This window comes from Aquarana catesbeiana, linkage group LG03 (genome assembly GCF_042186555.1).
Source record: "Aquarana catesbeiana isolate 2022-GZ linkage group LG03, ASM4218655v1, whole genome shotgun sequence".
Taxonomy (NCBI): Eukaryota; Metazoa; Chordata; class Amphibia; order Anura; family Ranidae; genus Aquarana; species Aquarana catesbeiana.
This window is the reverse complement of record NC_133326.1, coordinates 329492936-329508455: the sequence shown is the minus strand read 5'-3', so window position 1 is coordinate 329508455 and position 15520 is coordinate 329492936. Positions and strand designations below refer to the sequence as shown.

The 15520-nt window shown below is 43.5% G+C and overlaps 1 protein-coding gene across 4 annotated transcripts in view; it reads right to left on the bottom strand.

Moving 5' to 3' along the window:
* The window catches only part of NSD1 (nuclear receptor binding SET domain protein 1), a 128877-nt gene that overhangs the window by 48843 nt on the left and 64514 nt on the right, over nucleotides 1-15520 (bottom strand). For all 4 annotated transcript variants that reach the window (XR_012242874.1, XM_073620484.1, XM_073620483.1 and 1 more), the window contains exons 13-19: nucleotides 12831-12965; nucleotides 3779-3902; nucleotides 3319-3519; nucleotides 1536-1715; nucleotides 537-693; nucleotides 241-446; nucleotides 42-154 (exon numbers count right to left, since the gene is read on the bottom strand). Coding sequence is in view for 3 of the 4 variants with exons in the window: in XM_073620484.1 (XP_073476585.1) it covers nucleotides 42-154; nucleotides 241-446; nucleotides 537-693; nucleotides 1536-1715; nucleotides 3319-3519; nucleotides 3779-3902; nucleotides 12831-12965 (1116 nt within the window). In the remaining variant the exon portion in view is untranslated. The remainder of the gene's footprint in view (nucleotides 1-41; nucleotides 155-240; nucleotides 447-536; nucleotides 694-1535; nucleotides 1716-3318; nucleotides 3520-3778; nucleotides 3903-12830; nucleotides 12966-15520) is intronic.

Here is a 15520-nt window from a genome sequence, read left to right as displayed (position 1 = left end):
ATTTTAGGATAGTCAAAAACACAAAGGAGATGAGGACTCACTTTAATGTGCTTATATGGTGGAGGCTTTTTGTCATTTTTCTTTTCCTCTTGTAGCTGCCTCATCTCTTTCTGTGCTTTTAGTTCTTCAAACCTTTCTGCAGCTTCCATTAGCCCTACATAAAATGAAAATCAATTAGAAGGCAAGGAATGTACATCAAGTGTCACTGTATACAAACCATGGGAAATCATCTGAAGATACCCTTTTTGTAGACGGCATCCACCCCTTTGCTCATTTTATCTTTGTTGAGGGCGTCTCCTTCCATATATGGAAACACTCTGGCCTGGTGGGTCCACAAATAATCCTTTGACCCAAAAAATAAAACTGGAAACTCTCCAATATCATGCTTCATCTTCATGATGTTTGTAGGAATGCTCTTTGGATGACAAACCTCAGCTGGCCACCACCTGATAAGGAATAGAAAACGTTTGGTTACCATGTACCTACATGGCAAATGAAAAGAATGTGGTTTGCGGGTTCACACTCAATTTCTTTACCTGTATCTCCCAACCTTGACCCACACCACTTCCTTATAATGCGGTTTTTTGCCAGCTTTACAGTCATTGCAGAACCAGTTGCCCTCTGGCATTTCGATGTTAAGACACTCACGGTGAAAAGCAGCTGGACAAGATTCACAACAAAGGAGACTTCCACCTAATGTAAAGACAAGATTAAAAAAATAAAAGGTCCAAATGAGCTAATGAAACAGCTAACTTGCCCAAATATCCCCTCATTTTGTACAGACAATTCAGTGGGAATTATATAAACAGGAGTCCTTCACAATGCAAAGAGCTGAGGACTGCCCGTCTTAGAACAGACTTGTTACCAGTAGAAGATGTTTTTCTTGGTAACAAGTAATAGTTAAATAAGTACTAGCGAGGTAAAGTACAAAAGAACCAGCAGTTGGTGGATGATCGAAAAATTCCACAAAGAGGGGCATGGAATTTACAGAGCTGATTAGACATCCATTCTCCTAAAGACATTAGCAAAAAATGAAGCATGCTGGTTGTGGACTGACCATAGGACTGGCCTTCTGTTTTTTCCTTGTAATGTCCAATACTTTTTTAGGCAGTAGTAGAACTCAGTTGTCTAAAGAATCCTCTGTCCCTCAACAGATGGAAAGAAACTAGGGTTGTTTAGAACAGATCATACCAATAAGCCAGTAATATAAATCTACCTAAGGCTGGACTGAGATTCGAACCATGTATGAGCAGGCTGAATGTCCCAAGTTGATCGATCAACTTGGGTACAACCAGCCTGCCGGATTTCACGTGTGATTATCGCTAGTGATTCGTATAGCCGCTAGCAATAAATTACTGTCTTCTCCCGGCAGGGACATCTTCCTCTGCAGGGAGGGATACCCCTGTCAACACTGTCTGTTGATGGGGGAAATCAAGCGAATCAAGCAGGAAAGAAATTTGCTCTGTGTATGGCCTGCCTTACTGAGAATACATATTTCAGTGTTCCTATAAAAGACAACAGAATGATGTCTTTACCTTCAGAGCACACAAAGCACCAGCTAACATTGATATGCTCGTGGTTCTTGCATCCTCTACGTGGAGTAAAGTGGTTGGGGCAAATAATGCTGTTAGAAGCAAGGGTAACTGTTCCTGCAGCCAGACAAAAGTCATTGGCATGATATGCAACCGGGCAACGAACACATCTCATCAACCGACCTGTTGTAAAAGAAAACATTTCAATTATGTCTTGATTACAGTTGAATATGAGAATTTGCACACACACGCACGCACAGTCTAGGGTCACATCTATACAGCTGCGCTTGATTCGTTTTTCAGGCACACTTTAGCTTTACAGTGCATTTCGCGTTTTTAAACCAGCGTGTATGCATTTTTGCATACAGCAGGTTCCCAGCTGAAAGCTGAATGTTAGAAGAAAAAAAAAAAAATTAAAAATAATCGGTGTGGGGTCCCCCCCCCCCCCAGGTCCATACCAGGCCCTTCAGGTCTAGTATGGATTCGGAGGGGACCACCATGCCAAAGTTGATTTAAAAAGAAAAATAATATTGCATGGGGTCCCCCCCAAAATCCATAACAGACCCTTATCCGAGCTTGCCGCCCGGCAGGTCAGGAAAGGGAGAGGAAAACAAAAAGTCTAGACCCTTTCCAAAAACGCAATGGCCGCAAAACCTATAGATGTGAACTAGTACCATAGGAAACCATGTTAAATGGACTGTAGTGCGTTTCTGCAAAATGCACTAAAAAATGCTTAGGTGTGAACCTAGGGTGGATATGTCCAGACCCTTTTTGTTTTTTTTAAACATGAACATTGCTAAATTATATAATCTGCAAACACCAGCACAAATTTGTCACCTTCTCAAACAGAACCAGTTATGAATATGTAAAATCGATAAGTGTTTCTAAGGCCAAGAACAAAATTTAAAATACAAGTGTTCTGAAATCCTAACACTTTCTAACACTGAAAAAACACTGCAGACTATAGATTTCTGGCAGAATCAACATGTATTCTTTTCGCATTTATCAAACCAATAACTAAACACTTCAAACTGTATATTTACGAGACCAAAGGAGAGAAAATAAGGAATTCATCGTTATGGTTTCTACATACTTTAATCTCAATTGTCCCTGATCTGCATATACCAGCCATTTTCAACATTTTTTTTTTAACAAGGAGAAATTCTTGAAATAACTTTCCTATCTGAGGGAACCCCTGCGTACGTCAACAGCTCACAGTACATTAGTGTGATGGGTCACTGGGAAGAATGTTCCTTACATTAGTGGTCAGTGGAAAAAAAAACCCTTACAGAAAAAATAAAGAACAGCTGGCGTCGGTGGTTTCTTACCTAAGAAGCAGAAATTGCTCTTGGTCTAAGGAACCCCTATGGTTCCATGGATCCTTGGTTGAGAAAGACTAGCATATACACTCTAAACAATTTTTTTTAATCAATGAAACATGCAATTACGGTTTCAGGCTTTATTTATGCAGGAGCTCCTGTCAGTGCTCTGGAAACACAGGGGGAGATTTATCAAAACTGGTGTACTCAGAATCTGGTGCAGCTGTGCATGGTAGCCAGCTTCTAACTTCAGGTTGTTCAATTAAGCTTTGACCATAAAACCTAGAAGCTGATTGGCGTCTATGCAGAGCTGCGTCAGATTTTGCACTCTCCAGTTTTAGTAAAATAACCCCCACGGTGTGGATCTTGCTGTCAAGCTGGGGCAAGGTATACTTAACGTTTTTAAATAGTTAAGGTTACTAGTACTCATTTCACTTAGCACTTGAGGATCAATTAGCATTACTTACCTTTAGAAGATGATGGGTTGCTGGGATAGTTGGAATGGCAGGTGACGCACACATGCAAGGAACAGCGGAAGCCTTTATTAAGCTGTAAAGTGGGGGGATAACTAAAAGCGCAGCTTTCATGATAATACTTCCCACATAGAGCTAGAGAACAGCGTTTCACCCCAGAATCAGAGGTCTTGCACACAAAGCATGAATGGACACCTAGAAAAAGAAAAAAACGAATTCACGTAGCCAAATTAAAGACTGACAGAATACGGATGAACATTATCAGCTTTTTAGTAACTTGGACCCTTTATCTTACAACTTTTAACAGTTCTCACTTCTACTATGTATGATCATTCAGTATATTGTTGCACGTATTTTATGATAAAAGCTGGGATGAAGCGTTGTAGCATTTTCACTTTGGTAAAAGGCGCACAAACTCGCCTTGCCTAATGTTACAGAACAATCCTACACTTACCTGAAGAACACTCACTACAGATGAACTTTCCCCGCGGCATGCCACTCAACCCAAGGCACTCCAAGTGAAATGCTCCACAACACTGGGCCTCACAAAGCAGCAGTTCCCCTGGCTTTTCACAGACCTGTGAAGGAAGAGATGAAAAATACAACATTTTCTATGGGAGAAGTTGTCAACCAAATGAAAGAGATGCACTTTCACTTTTAAAGCCAAGTATTAATGACCAATAGTGGCAGGAACGCTACTACCACAATACAGACAAAATACACAAACTAAAAAGACCCATTATCGAAGAAATAATGCACCAACTGGATGTGTCATATGAGCAAACATCTTACACAACACTGTATGCAGAGAAAAGTAAAACCGTTGGAACAAGTAATACACATAAAGCACATCTACAGCCAAAATTTTTTTGGGAAACAGTGGGGAAGGATTAGAACTGCAAAATTTGAAGGGAAACCTCTCCAACAGTAACAGAGACAAAAGTAAAATAGGATTTTTTCATCATACTTACCTGTAAAATCCTTTTGAGTACATCATGGGACACAGAGTTAGGTTAATATTCATTACCTACTGGGTTATACTTCATCTCCAGGTGAATGGACACTGGTAGACCAAGGGTCTTTTGGCCGGAAGTGATCCCCTATATAACCTCTCCCATACAGGAAGTGCTTCAGTTTTGTAGCAACAAGGAGAGACAAGGTGCACCAGACTAAGTGTAGTATTAAAAAATCATTTAATCAAACATAAGCCAAATGGCTACTCACAAAAGGAAGATGGTAACAAGCATTTAAGTCGGGGGTCCGGGATGCAGGATGCGGGGTCATTAGGCGGTCCGTGATGCGGTCTGCGTGGAGAATAAGCTGACCGGGTCACAGTAGTACAGACAATGGGCCGCTGGGATGGTGGTGGAGCCTCTATGGGTGCCAGGCGGTGAAGATGTCCAGTACGCTGTGGATGGCAATGTCCGTGTGGGGGATGGAAGCCAAAAACCGGAACCAGAAATGTGTGTCAGCGTGGAGTGCAACAAGGACCGCAAGTGACGTCTATGGAATAACCAGATGACACGTTTCACAGCCTCCGCTGTTTCATCAGTTCTATCTGACCAACCAAGAGTTCGGACATATATAGTAAAAAGGGGAGGGGACAAGTGGGCATTTTAAAGCGGACTCAATGTATTTAAGCATAGGCAGAGGTACATACGTTGTGTGGACTGGGAATCGCCAAAGACAATTGAAAAGGAAAAAATAGGGCCAACACCAACATTTCGGGCGTCCCTTATGCTGAAGTCCAATACAAGGCCAATTTTTTTGCAGACGATGCGCTTCTGATTCTATCAAACCCACTCATCTCCCTCCCCAACCTGCAACTTGTGCTTGACCAATTTTCAGCCATCTCTGGCCTTCAAATTAACTCTTCCAAGACCACAGCGCTGGGCGGCACAGTTGTGTAGTGGGTAGCACTTTCACCTAGCAGTAAGAGGGGTCGCTGGTTCGAATCCCAACCACGACACTACCTGCCTGGAGTTTGCATGTTCTCCCTGTGCCTGCGTGGGTTTCCTCCGGGTACTCCGGTTTCCTCCCACACTCCAAAGACATGCTGGTAGGTTATATGGATCCTGTCTAAATTGTCCCTAGTATGTATGAATGTGAGTTAGGGACCTTAGATTGTAAGCTCCTCGAGGGTAGGGACTGATGTGAATGTACAATGTATATGTAAAGCGCTGCGTAAATTGATGGCACTATATAAGTGCCATAAATAAATTTAAAAAAATAAACCTCCCTACGGATATGGTGCAGCATCTTCAAGAATATTTCCCATATCGTTGGGCATCTCACTCAATTGAATTTTTAGGCATCAAACTAACGCCCTCCTACTCTTCTTTGTTCTCCGCCAACTACTACCCCTTGCTGCGAACCCTGACCACCCTTATGCAATCATGGCAATTTCCCACCCTTTCATGGATAGGAAGGATCTCGGCAGCTAAAATGACGATCCTGGCCAAAGTCTTTATTATTTTCCCACTCTGCCAGTTAGAGTGCCCTCTTTCTTTCTTTGACTTTTGCAGAACAGGATCCTCCAATTTATCTGGGCGCATAAATGTTCTAGAGTCCCTAGATCTACTCTTTATACCCATAGACTACAAGGAGGCCTGGGGGTCCCCAATGTCTCCAAGTACTATACAGCAGCGCAGATTTCCCCCACTGACCATGCTCCACGCGTCCTCAGATGTTCCTCTGTGGGTGTTACTTGAATTGCCCAACTGCAACCCATCCTCACTCCAAGCTCTGCTCTGGCTCCCTCAAATTACACCCCCCCTCTTTGAGCCCTGTGCTGCTGCATGGTCTGCAGATTTGGGACTCAGTTCACTTCTCTGGTAATTTGATGTCCTCCTTTTTACCTTTACTCCCCATCACTCACAATCCTCTTTTCCCCCCAGGCCTGGAAGAGCCACAGGCATTTTCTTGGTGGCTCTCACATGGTTAACCACGGGTTCTAGACTTTCTTTCCTCCCGCTCCTTTCCTTCCTGGGAGACCATCCGAGAAACACACGACGCACCGGTTAGAGAGCATTATCATTTCCTTCAGTTAAAACATGGGATTACTGCCTTGCGCCGCACGTCCACTTACCCATTTCAAAAAAACTTTTTTGAACATACATGTCAGCATGCCCTCGGGTCTTCCGGCCTCATCTCAGCTAGCTATGCATCCTTGAATGAAGGTCCGTCATCAGCACCCCTCTCTTATATGGCCCATTGGGAAAGGGACCTCCAGGCTCCCATAGACCTGGAAGACTGGAGTAAGGCCTGGAAAATGGTAGCCAAATGCTCATTTAATACAAACACTTAGAAGCAGCATATAAGGTCCTATTCCGATGGTACTGGGTCCCGGTCCGCACGGCTAAGGCCTTCCCAAGCAGTACTGATAGATGCTTCCGCAACTGTGGACAGCGGTGTGATGGCGCACTCCTATGCTGCAGACACTCTTCCATCTAACAGTCCAAAGGGATGCTAGGTAGCCCTATTACATTGTCCAATACCTGGTCTGTTCGCTTCTCAGCAGAAACTGGCCACTTACCACTTCATAGCGGCTAAACGAACTATAGCTCAAGCATGGAAGGGCCAACGAGTAGCCTTCCAGGGGGTGAGGACACGCATGACTGCTATGTTACTTCAGGAACGAATGTCCAGTATTGTGAATGATTCACACGCCAAATTTCTCAAAATTTGGGAACCATGGATCTCTTATGAGTTTCCCACACTTCAAGCAACCTGTTTGGACCTTGTCTGGTCTGACTCCCTTCTGTGAGGCGCCGTGTCAGAGATCCTCCGTTCCCTTTCCCCCTCTCCTATCTGTGACCCCCGACCCCCTTCTCTCTGCCTTTTTGCTCTTCTCGCTTTCTTTCTGGTTTCTCACTATTCTAACTCTTACCGTTGCCTCCTATGGAGGGGGGGGGGTGCTGGAAAAGAGCCTCCCCTTCGGCGACGAATTTGGGGACAGGGCACCACTTTATGCAGTAGTTATTTTTTTAGATCATCCCCTATTTTCACTATGTTATGGGATAATTGTGAACGATATTGATCTTCGGTAATTTTTACATGTCTCTAGCCCCTGCGTGAGCGAACAACAAGCTTTTTATATTTCTCTTGTTTACTCAAAAAAACTCAATAAAACATATTGAAACAAAAAGGAAAAAAAATAATAAAAATAGAAAGTAATAAAATAAAAACTATGTGGGAGCCAATGAATTTCTGGAAGTATGTGAATTATAAGTGGGCAATTATTCTATAGGGAGAAAACTATAAAATTATAATAGAAAATGGATAACATATAAAAAATGGATTACGTATATAAATAAATAAAAATACCCATATTATAAAAACAGAACATTTCATCGTATTCATATAAAAACATAAGAAAATTGTCAAAGTGTGTGTGTATATATGTATATGTATATGTATATATATATATATATATATATATATATATATATATATATATATATATATATATATATATATATATATATATATATATATATATATATATATATATATATATATACACATACACATACACATACATTCATCAGATTGGTTGTAGTTACCGCTATATATTTGCTTGTCCTTTACAATCAACCCACATGCATCTATTGATATATCATATTCCACCCACTGTTATCATCCCTCATTACTTGCTGGTGGTCCCCTTTTTTCTTCTCTTTCTTTGTCCCTTTCTATATTTATGCTGGCTACCACTTTGAGCTGTATGCACTATTGCTGAAGTTGGTTTATGCTAATCAATTTGTGGACAATTTTTTGATGAAATGTCCTGTTTTTATAATATGGGTATTTTTATTAATTTATTTACATACGTAATCCATTTTTTATAGGTTATCCATTTTCTATAGTAATTTTATAGGTTTGTCCCTGTTTGTCCCTATAGAATAACTGCCCACTTATAAGTCACATACTTCCAGAAATTCATTGGCTCCATAGTTTTTATTATTTACTTTCTATTTTTATTATTCTTTCCCTTTCAATTGTCTATGTCTGGCGATTCCCAGTCCACACAATGTATGTACCTCTGCCTATGCTTAAATACATGGAGTCCGCTTTAAAATGCCCGCTTGTCCCCTCCCCTTCTTACTATATATGTCCGACCTCTTGGTTGGTCAGATAGAACTGATGAAACAGCGAGGGCAGTGAAACGCGTCATCCGATTGGTTGCTCCATATCTGTCACTTCCGGTCCTTGTGCTCCACGCTGACACGCTTCCATCTCCCACACGGACATTGACATCCACAGCGTACTGGACATCTTCAAGGCCTGGCACCCATAGAGGCTCCAACACCATCCCAGCAGCCCATTGTCTGTACTACTGTGACCCGGTCAGCTTATTCTCCACAGGGACCGCATCTCAGACTGCCTGATGACTCCGCATCCTGCATCCCAGACCCCCCACTTACATGCTTGTTACCATCTTCCTTTTGTGAGTAGCCATTTGGCTTATGTTTGATTAAATGATTTTTTAATACTACACTTAGTCTGGCGCACCTTGTCTCTCCTTGTTACTGTTAATGTGCTTCCACTCGCAAGGTAGCAGCCACTTGTGTATCTTGGAACTTGCACTAGAACTGATTTTATACAAGAACTGCTTTTGAACTGTATCCCCCATTATTCCCTTATGCCTCTCCCCTGCTCCTTATTAGTTTCATTTTATCTGGGATTTCATTAGTATCCTTGCCCAGTTGATTCTGGCGCCATCTCTTTTCCTTTTTTTCAGTTTTGTAGCAAGCACTGAACCCTTTAAAAAAGAGGGGAGGGATCACTGTGTCCCATGATGTACTCAAAGAAAAGGATTTTACAGGTAAGTATGACGAAAAAATCCTATTTTCTTTTTCATACATCATGGGGACACAGAGAATATTCATTACCTACTGGGACATCCCAGAGCAATAGCCTTGAGGGGGAGAGAGACACCCTGCCAAACAATAGCCATGAGACCTTATACAGCAGCCCGCAGTACACTGCGGCCGAAAGCCGAATCCTCGGCTGCTCGAACATTCAATTGATAAAATTTTGTGAACGTATACATTAAAGACCAGGTAGCAGCCTTACAAATCTGAGCTACAGATACCTGATGGCGAAAATCCCAGGAGGTTCCTACACCACTGGTAGAATGAGCTCTCACCCTAAAGGGAGGACACGTTACGTTTCAGACCATAGGCCTGAATGACAAATTGACGGACCCAATTGACAATGGAAGCCTTGGAAGCTGCCTGCCCCTTCTTGGGTCTTTTTGGGAAAACAAAAAAAGGAGTCTGATCCTCGGATCTCCGCAGATCTAGACAAATAAACCTCGACTGCCTGGACAATGTCCAAGGAATGCTGTCGTCTCTCTTCCGCCAAACAAGGCTGAGAGAAAAAAGGCAAAATAATGTCCCAATTTAAATGAAAGGCTGACACCACCTTTGGCAAAAAGGATGGAATAGGTCAGAACACGACCCTGTCCTAGTGAAGGATCAAGTATGGTTCCCTGCATGAGAGGGCCGCCAACTCTGACACCCTTCTAGCTGAGGTGATGGCCATCAGGAAGGCTAGTTTGTGTGACAGCAAGTCTTTTTTTTTTTTTTTTTTTTTTTAACAAAGGTGACAGCAAGTTTAATGGAATTTCCTTGCTAGGATCAAATGGTTGTTTCTGTAACACAGACAGCACAAAGTTCAAGTCCCAAGGACACATAGGTGACCTAATAGAGGGAAGCAAACAAGTTGCCCCCTGCATAAAGGTTCTGACCAGCGAATGGGAGGCTAAAGGCCTTTGGAAGAATACGGACAGGGCCGAAATCTGACCTCTGCTTGTACGCAAAGCCAATTTGATTTTCACAGCTGACTGTAGAAAAGAGAATTCTCCCAATTACGTATTTCCAAAAATGCCATTTTCTGGCTCCACACCAAGCAATATAAGTCTTCCAGACCTTATGATAGATCTTCCTAGTGACAGCTTTTCTAGCATTCACTAGGGTAGACACCATGGTCCTTTAACACCCTGGCTTCAATAGCCATGCTTTAGAGACTGTAAATTGGGGTGGAATATAGGCCCTTGAGACAGTAGATCGGGGCGACGTGGAAGCGTCCATGGCCCGTCTATTGTCAGTCTCATAATCTCCGGGAACCAGGGCCTTCTGGTGCCACCAGAATAGCTGGAACCCCCTCTCTCCGAATCCTGTGCAACAAAATGTGGAAGGAGAGGGATTGGAGGGAAAGCATAAACCAGGGAGTACTGGCTTTATGGAACTATCGGAACATCTGCTCCAATTGCCAGAGGATCTCTTGTTCAGGACACAAACTGCTGTAGCTTGTTACTTAACCTGGATGCTAGTAGGTCAACTTCGGGGCATCCCCAACGCTGGCAAATTTTCTGGAAAACCCGAGTGTAGGGACCATTCCCTTGGGCAGATCTGCTGGTGGCTGAGATAATCTGCCTTTCAGTTCTCTACTCCCGGGATATGGACTGCTGTTAGAAACGGCACATGTTCCTCTGCCCAGGCTAGTATGTGGTTCACCTCCTTCGGAGCTGAACAACTCCTGGTACCGCCTTGGTGGTTTATATAGGCCACTGCAGTGGCATTGTCGGACTGAACCCTGATAGGGCAGTCCTGAAGCGACATCATCGAGGACCGAAGGGCCAGACGTACTGCCCGTAACTCCAGGACATTGATGGGCAGGATCTGTTTTGTGCTTGACCAATTTACCCTGAGCTGTGAGCCCCTCTAGAGTTGCTCCCCAGCCTGAGAGACTGGCATCTGCAGCCAGTACTCTCCAAGTTACTAGGAAGGAAGGATTTTCCTTTTCGCAGGTTCTGATCCTGCAACCACCAGTTTAGACTTAAGCGTGCCCGAGTATATACGAACATTGGATAATCCAGGGCTTGTCCTCTCCTGTTCAAAGGCAACAAGATGTCTTGTAAAGGCCTGGAATGGAACTGGGCATAGGGCACTGCCTCAAAGGCTGACACCATCCTCCCTAGAAGACTCATACAGAGCTGAATGGAGGGTTGTCTGGTGCCCCTTATCTGAAGCACCTGATCCTTCAGGGCACAAATCTTTACAGGTGGCAAAAATACCCTTGCTTGGAACGTATCTAGGATCAGACCTAAATACTTTAGACTTTGAGCTGGTCTCAAAGCTGACTTTTCGGTATTTATGATCCAGCCTAAGCTTTCCAAATATGAGAAACCTGCTGTATTGAATCCTTTAAAAGGCGTCAATAGCAACACACAGCACTCGAGGAATATCGATCTTATTTTCAGCCAGATCATCCTCCCGGTTAGGCCTGTCAGGCCGTCTGACCCGATCCTTTACGGACTGGCAGATATAATTGCTGCAACAGCTGGCTGAATAGCTGAACTGGCCACAGAAAAGGAAGCCTTTAATAATGACTCCAATTTCTTGTCAAAAGGATCTTTCAAGCTCTGTGCGTTATCTACCGGAAAGTTATCTATTGGACGAAACCCCTCGTAGGGTGCAGCTCTGAAGTCACAACCCTGTAACGTGTCGACCCTGGCCATCTTTGTGGTTGGAAACAATTGATATCCATGACAGATTGTAGCTTCTGACATGCCTGCTTTCATCTAACGAAATTGAGTACCCTGGCTGTTTTTTATGAAATAAATTCACCCTGGTTTTAAAAATACTACACCATGAGGAGTTGCCTCATACATGTACCTATGAATTTCCATTTGGTGAGACTACAAGATCCAGCCATCTATGATCTAATTGAAGTGGTTCTGTGGCGCTGTGAATATATCACGCTTGTTTAACCAGCTATAACTGGTCCATTTTCTTTGGTAAGAGGCCCGGTGTGTTGATGTTCGGTGGAGGAAAATTTCATGCTCACCTTATCCACTTCCCGACCGGCGCACGCCGATGTACGACGGCAGAATGGCACAGCTGGACAATTGGGCGTACCCGTACGTCCCTTTGAATTTGCCGCCATGCCACTGCGTTTGCGCCGCAGCTCCGTAAGTTGGGTCGTGGGTCCCGCGGACTTGATCGCTACGAGGATACCCGCGATCGCCTCACAGAGGACGAACGGGGAGATGCTAATGTAAACAAGCATCTCCCCGTTCTGCCTAGTGACAGTGTCACTGATCTCTGCTCCCTGTGATCGGGAACAGAGATCAGTGACATGTCACACATAGCCACGTCCCCCCCCCACAGTTAGTAACAATCCCCAGGACATACTTAACCCCTCCCTAGCCCCCTAGTGGTTAACCCCTTCACTGCCAGTGTCATTTACACAGGAATCAGTGCATTTGTATAGCACTGATTGCTGTATAAATGACAATGGTCCCAAAAATGTGTCAGAAATGTCCAATGTGTCCGCCATAATACCGCAGTCGCGATAAAAAAAACAAAACAAACAAAAAAAAAAACACGCTGATCACTGCTATTACTAGTAAAAAAAAAAAGCCTACAATCAGTATCTAAAATATCATCAAAATATATGCTAATGCTATTCCAATCATGGCTTATTCAAACAGTTACCTGGCACACATTCTCTTTCATGGCTGCTCCCCCTCCACCTCGTTCAAAGTTCCTCTTAGAAGATCCTCCATGCTCTTGATCCAGTCCCTCCTCAACAGTGTCACTGGGACTGGCTGCACCGATATTATTTTCACCCTGTACAGAAACACCATTATTTAAAGCAGTAATCACATGCTGAGTTTTTTTTAACTCCTTCAGGACACCAGGCATAGTAAAAAAAAAATAAATAAAAAAAATGAATGCCTGGACCAAAGTTATCAGCGTCAGTTAATGACAACAGCCAATTACCCTACATAGATGTTACTTTATACTTGAAGTTCAGCTTTAAAAATATTAATTGCATTGTCCTGCTTGGACCAAAGTATGCAAAATTCATACCAGATCAACTGCTGGGGAAGCCATCAATCACTGTAGTAGCTGGTGCTACTAGAGTGATCTCTGATCTTCCAGATTCTGTGCCATGCAGCTTCCCCACTGCATACTGATAAGGGATAACTTGAATAGCACCACCACCATTCACAGAACACTTTTTTCAATGAATACAAGACATTTTCTGGTTGGATGAGGTGGAGGAATGACATTGCAATCTCCACCTGAACCAGAGAAAGCCCTGTACTCCCTTAAAAAATACAAGATGTTCTGTAAATGGCTGTAGTGCGAAGCGGCACAGGACCCAAAAGATTGTGGAGACCATCTCTGTAATAGCGCCAACTACCACGCTGATTGTTAGCTTCCACAGCTGTCTATCAGGTATTAAATATGCATAGTTACATTTTTTTCAAGCTGGATCAATGTAAATACGCAATTAAAATCATACCTGGGTTCAGCTTTGAATAAACAGTAAAACCTTGGATTAGGAGCATAATAATTAATTCCAGAAACATGCTTGTAATCCAAAGCACTCATATCAAAAGCAAATTTCCCCATAAGAAAGAATGGGAACTCAGATGATTCCTTCCACAACCATTTATTCATATAAAAAGGATTATGGCAATACAAAATACAGTACAGTATGTGGCCAGAGGTCCGGGGGCACTACAAGCAGTAGAAGGATCACAGTTTTAACCACTTAGCAACCGGCCCATAGCCGAATGACGGCTGCAGGAGGGCGGTTTGCTTAACTGTGGGATCACGTCATATGACCAGAGGACCCGGCGCATCACGGATCCCGGTAAATGGCCGCTGATCGCGGCCGTTTACCATGCGATTGCTCCGTCAAATGACGGAGCGATCACATGTAAACAAACCGGCGTCATCTGATGACGCCGGTTCCTCTCCTCCCCTCCTGTGTACCAATCGGTACACTGTGAGCGGAGAGGGGGATGGATGGATGGCTGCAGCGCTGTGGGCTGGATGTGTAGTACCCACAGCGCTAACCAGTGACATCCAGCCATCCATCCATCCATCCATGCTCAGCCATCCCTAACGCTCTGCAATGCCTGCACTACTCTGCAATGCCCCCGCACTACTCGGCAATGCCCCCGCAACACTGTGCAATACTCTGCGATACCCCGCCATACTCGGCGATACCCCGCAATGCCCTGCCATACTCTGCAATACCCCGCAATACTCTGCCATACTCTGCAATACTCGGTGATACCCAGCCATACTCAGCCATACTTGGCTGTACTCGGCCCCTGTATGTGGCCAGGCTGTGGAAGTCTCACACATGTGGTATCGCCGTACTCAGGAGGAGGAGAATCTATTTTGGGGTGTCATTTTTGGTATGTACATGTTATGTGTTAGAAATAATGTATAAATGGACAACTTTGTGTTAAAAAAAAATGCGTTTAACCACTTCCTGCCCACCGGCTGTCATACGACGTTCTTGACTTTGTGCGGGGATATCTGAATGATGGGTGCAGCTACAGGCATCATTCAGATATCAGCTTTTTTAGCCGGCGATTCCCTACACCATAAGAATCATAGCGGCTGTTCCACTGCTTGAGCGTTCTTATAGGAGGCGAAAGGGGATGTCCCCCCCTCCCGCCACCCTCCGGTGCTTCTACCGACTCACCACTACGATCGAAGAGGTGAGATGTGAGGTCTTATTGACCCCATATCTCACTGTAAAGAGGACCTGTCATGCCATATTCTTATTACAAGGGATGTTTACATTCCTTGTAATAGGAATAAAAGAGGTCAAAAATTTTTTTTTTTTTTAAAAGCATCAAACTAAAATAAATAAAGTAAAATGAACAATAAAAAAAAAAATTTTTTTAAAGCGCCCCAGTCCCTGTGTGCTCGCATGCAGAAGCGAACGCATACGTAAGTCCCGCCCACATATGAAAATGGTGTTCAAACCACACATGAGGTATTGGTGTGATCGGTAGAGCGAGAGCAATAATTTTGGCCCTAGACTTCCGCTGTAACTCAAAACATGTAACCAGTAAAAAATTTTAAAGCGTCGCCTATGGGGATTTTTGAGTAGCGAAGTTTGGCGCCATTCCACAAGCGCGTGCAATTTTGAAAGGTGACATGTTGGGTATCTATTTACTCGGCGTAACTTCATCTTTCATATTATGCAAAAACATTGGGCTAACTTTGCTGTTTTTTTTTTTTTTTTTAAAGCACAAAACAGTTTTTTTTTCCCAAAAAAAAAAGCGTTCAAAAAATGCGCAAATACCGTGTGAGATAAAAAGTTGCAATGACCGCCATTGTATTCTCTAGGGTCTTTGCTAAAAAAACAT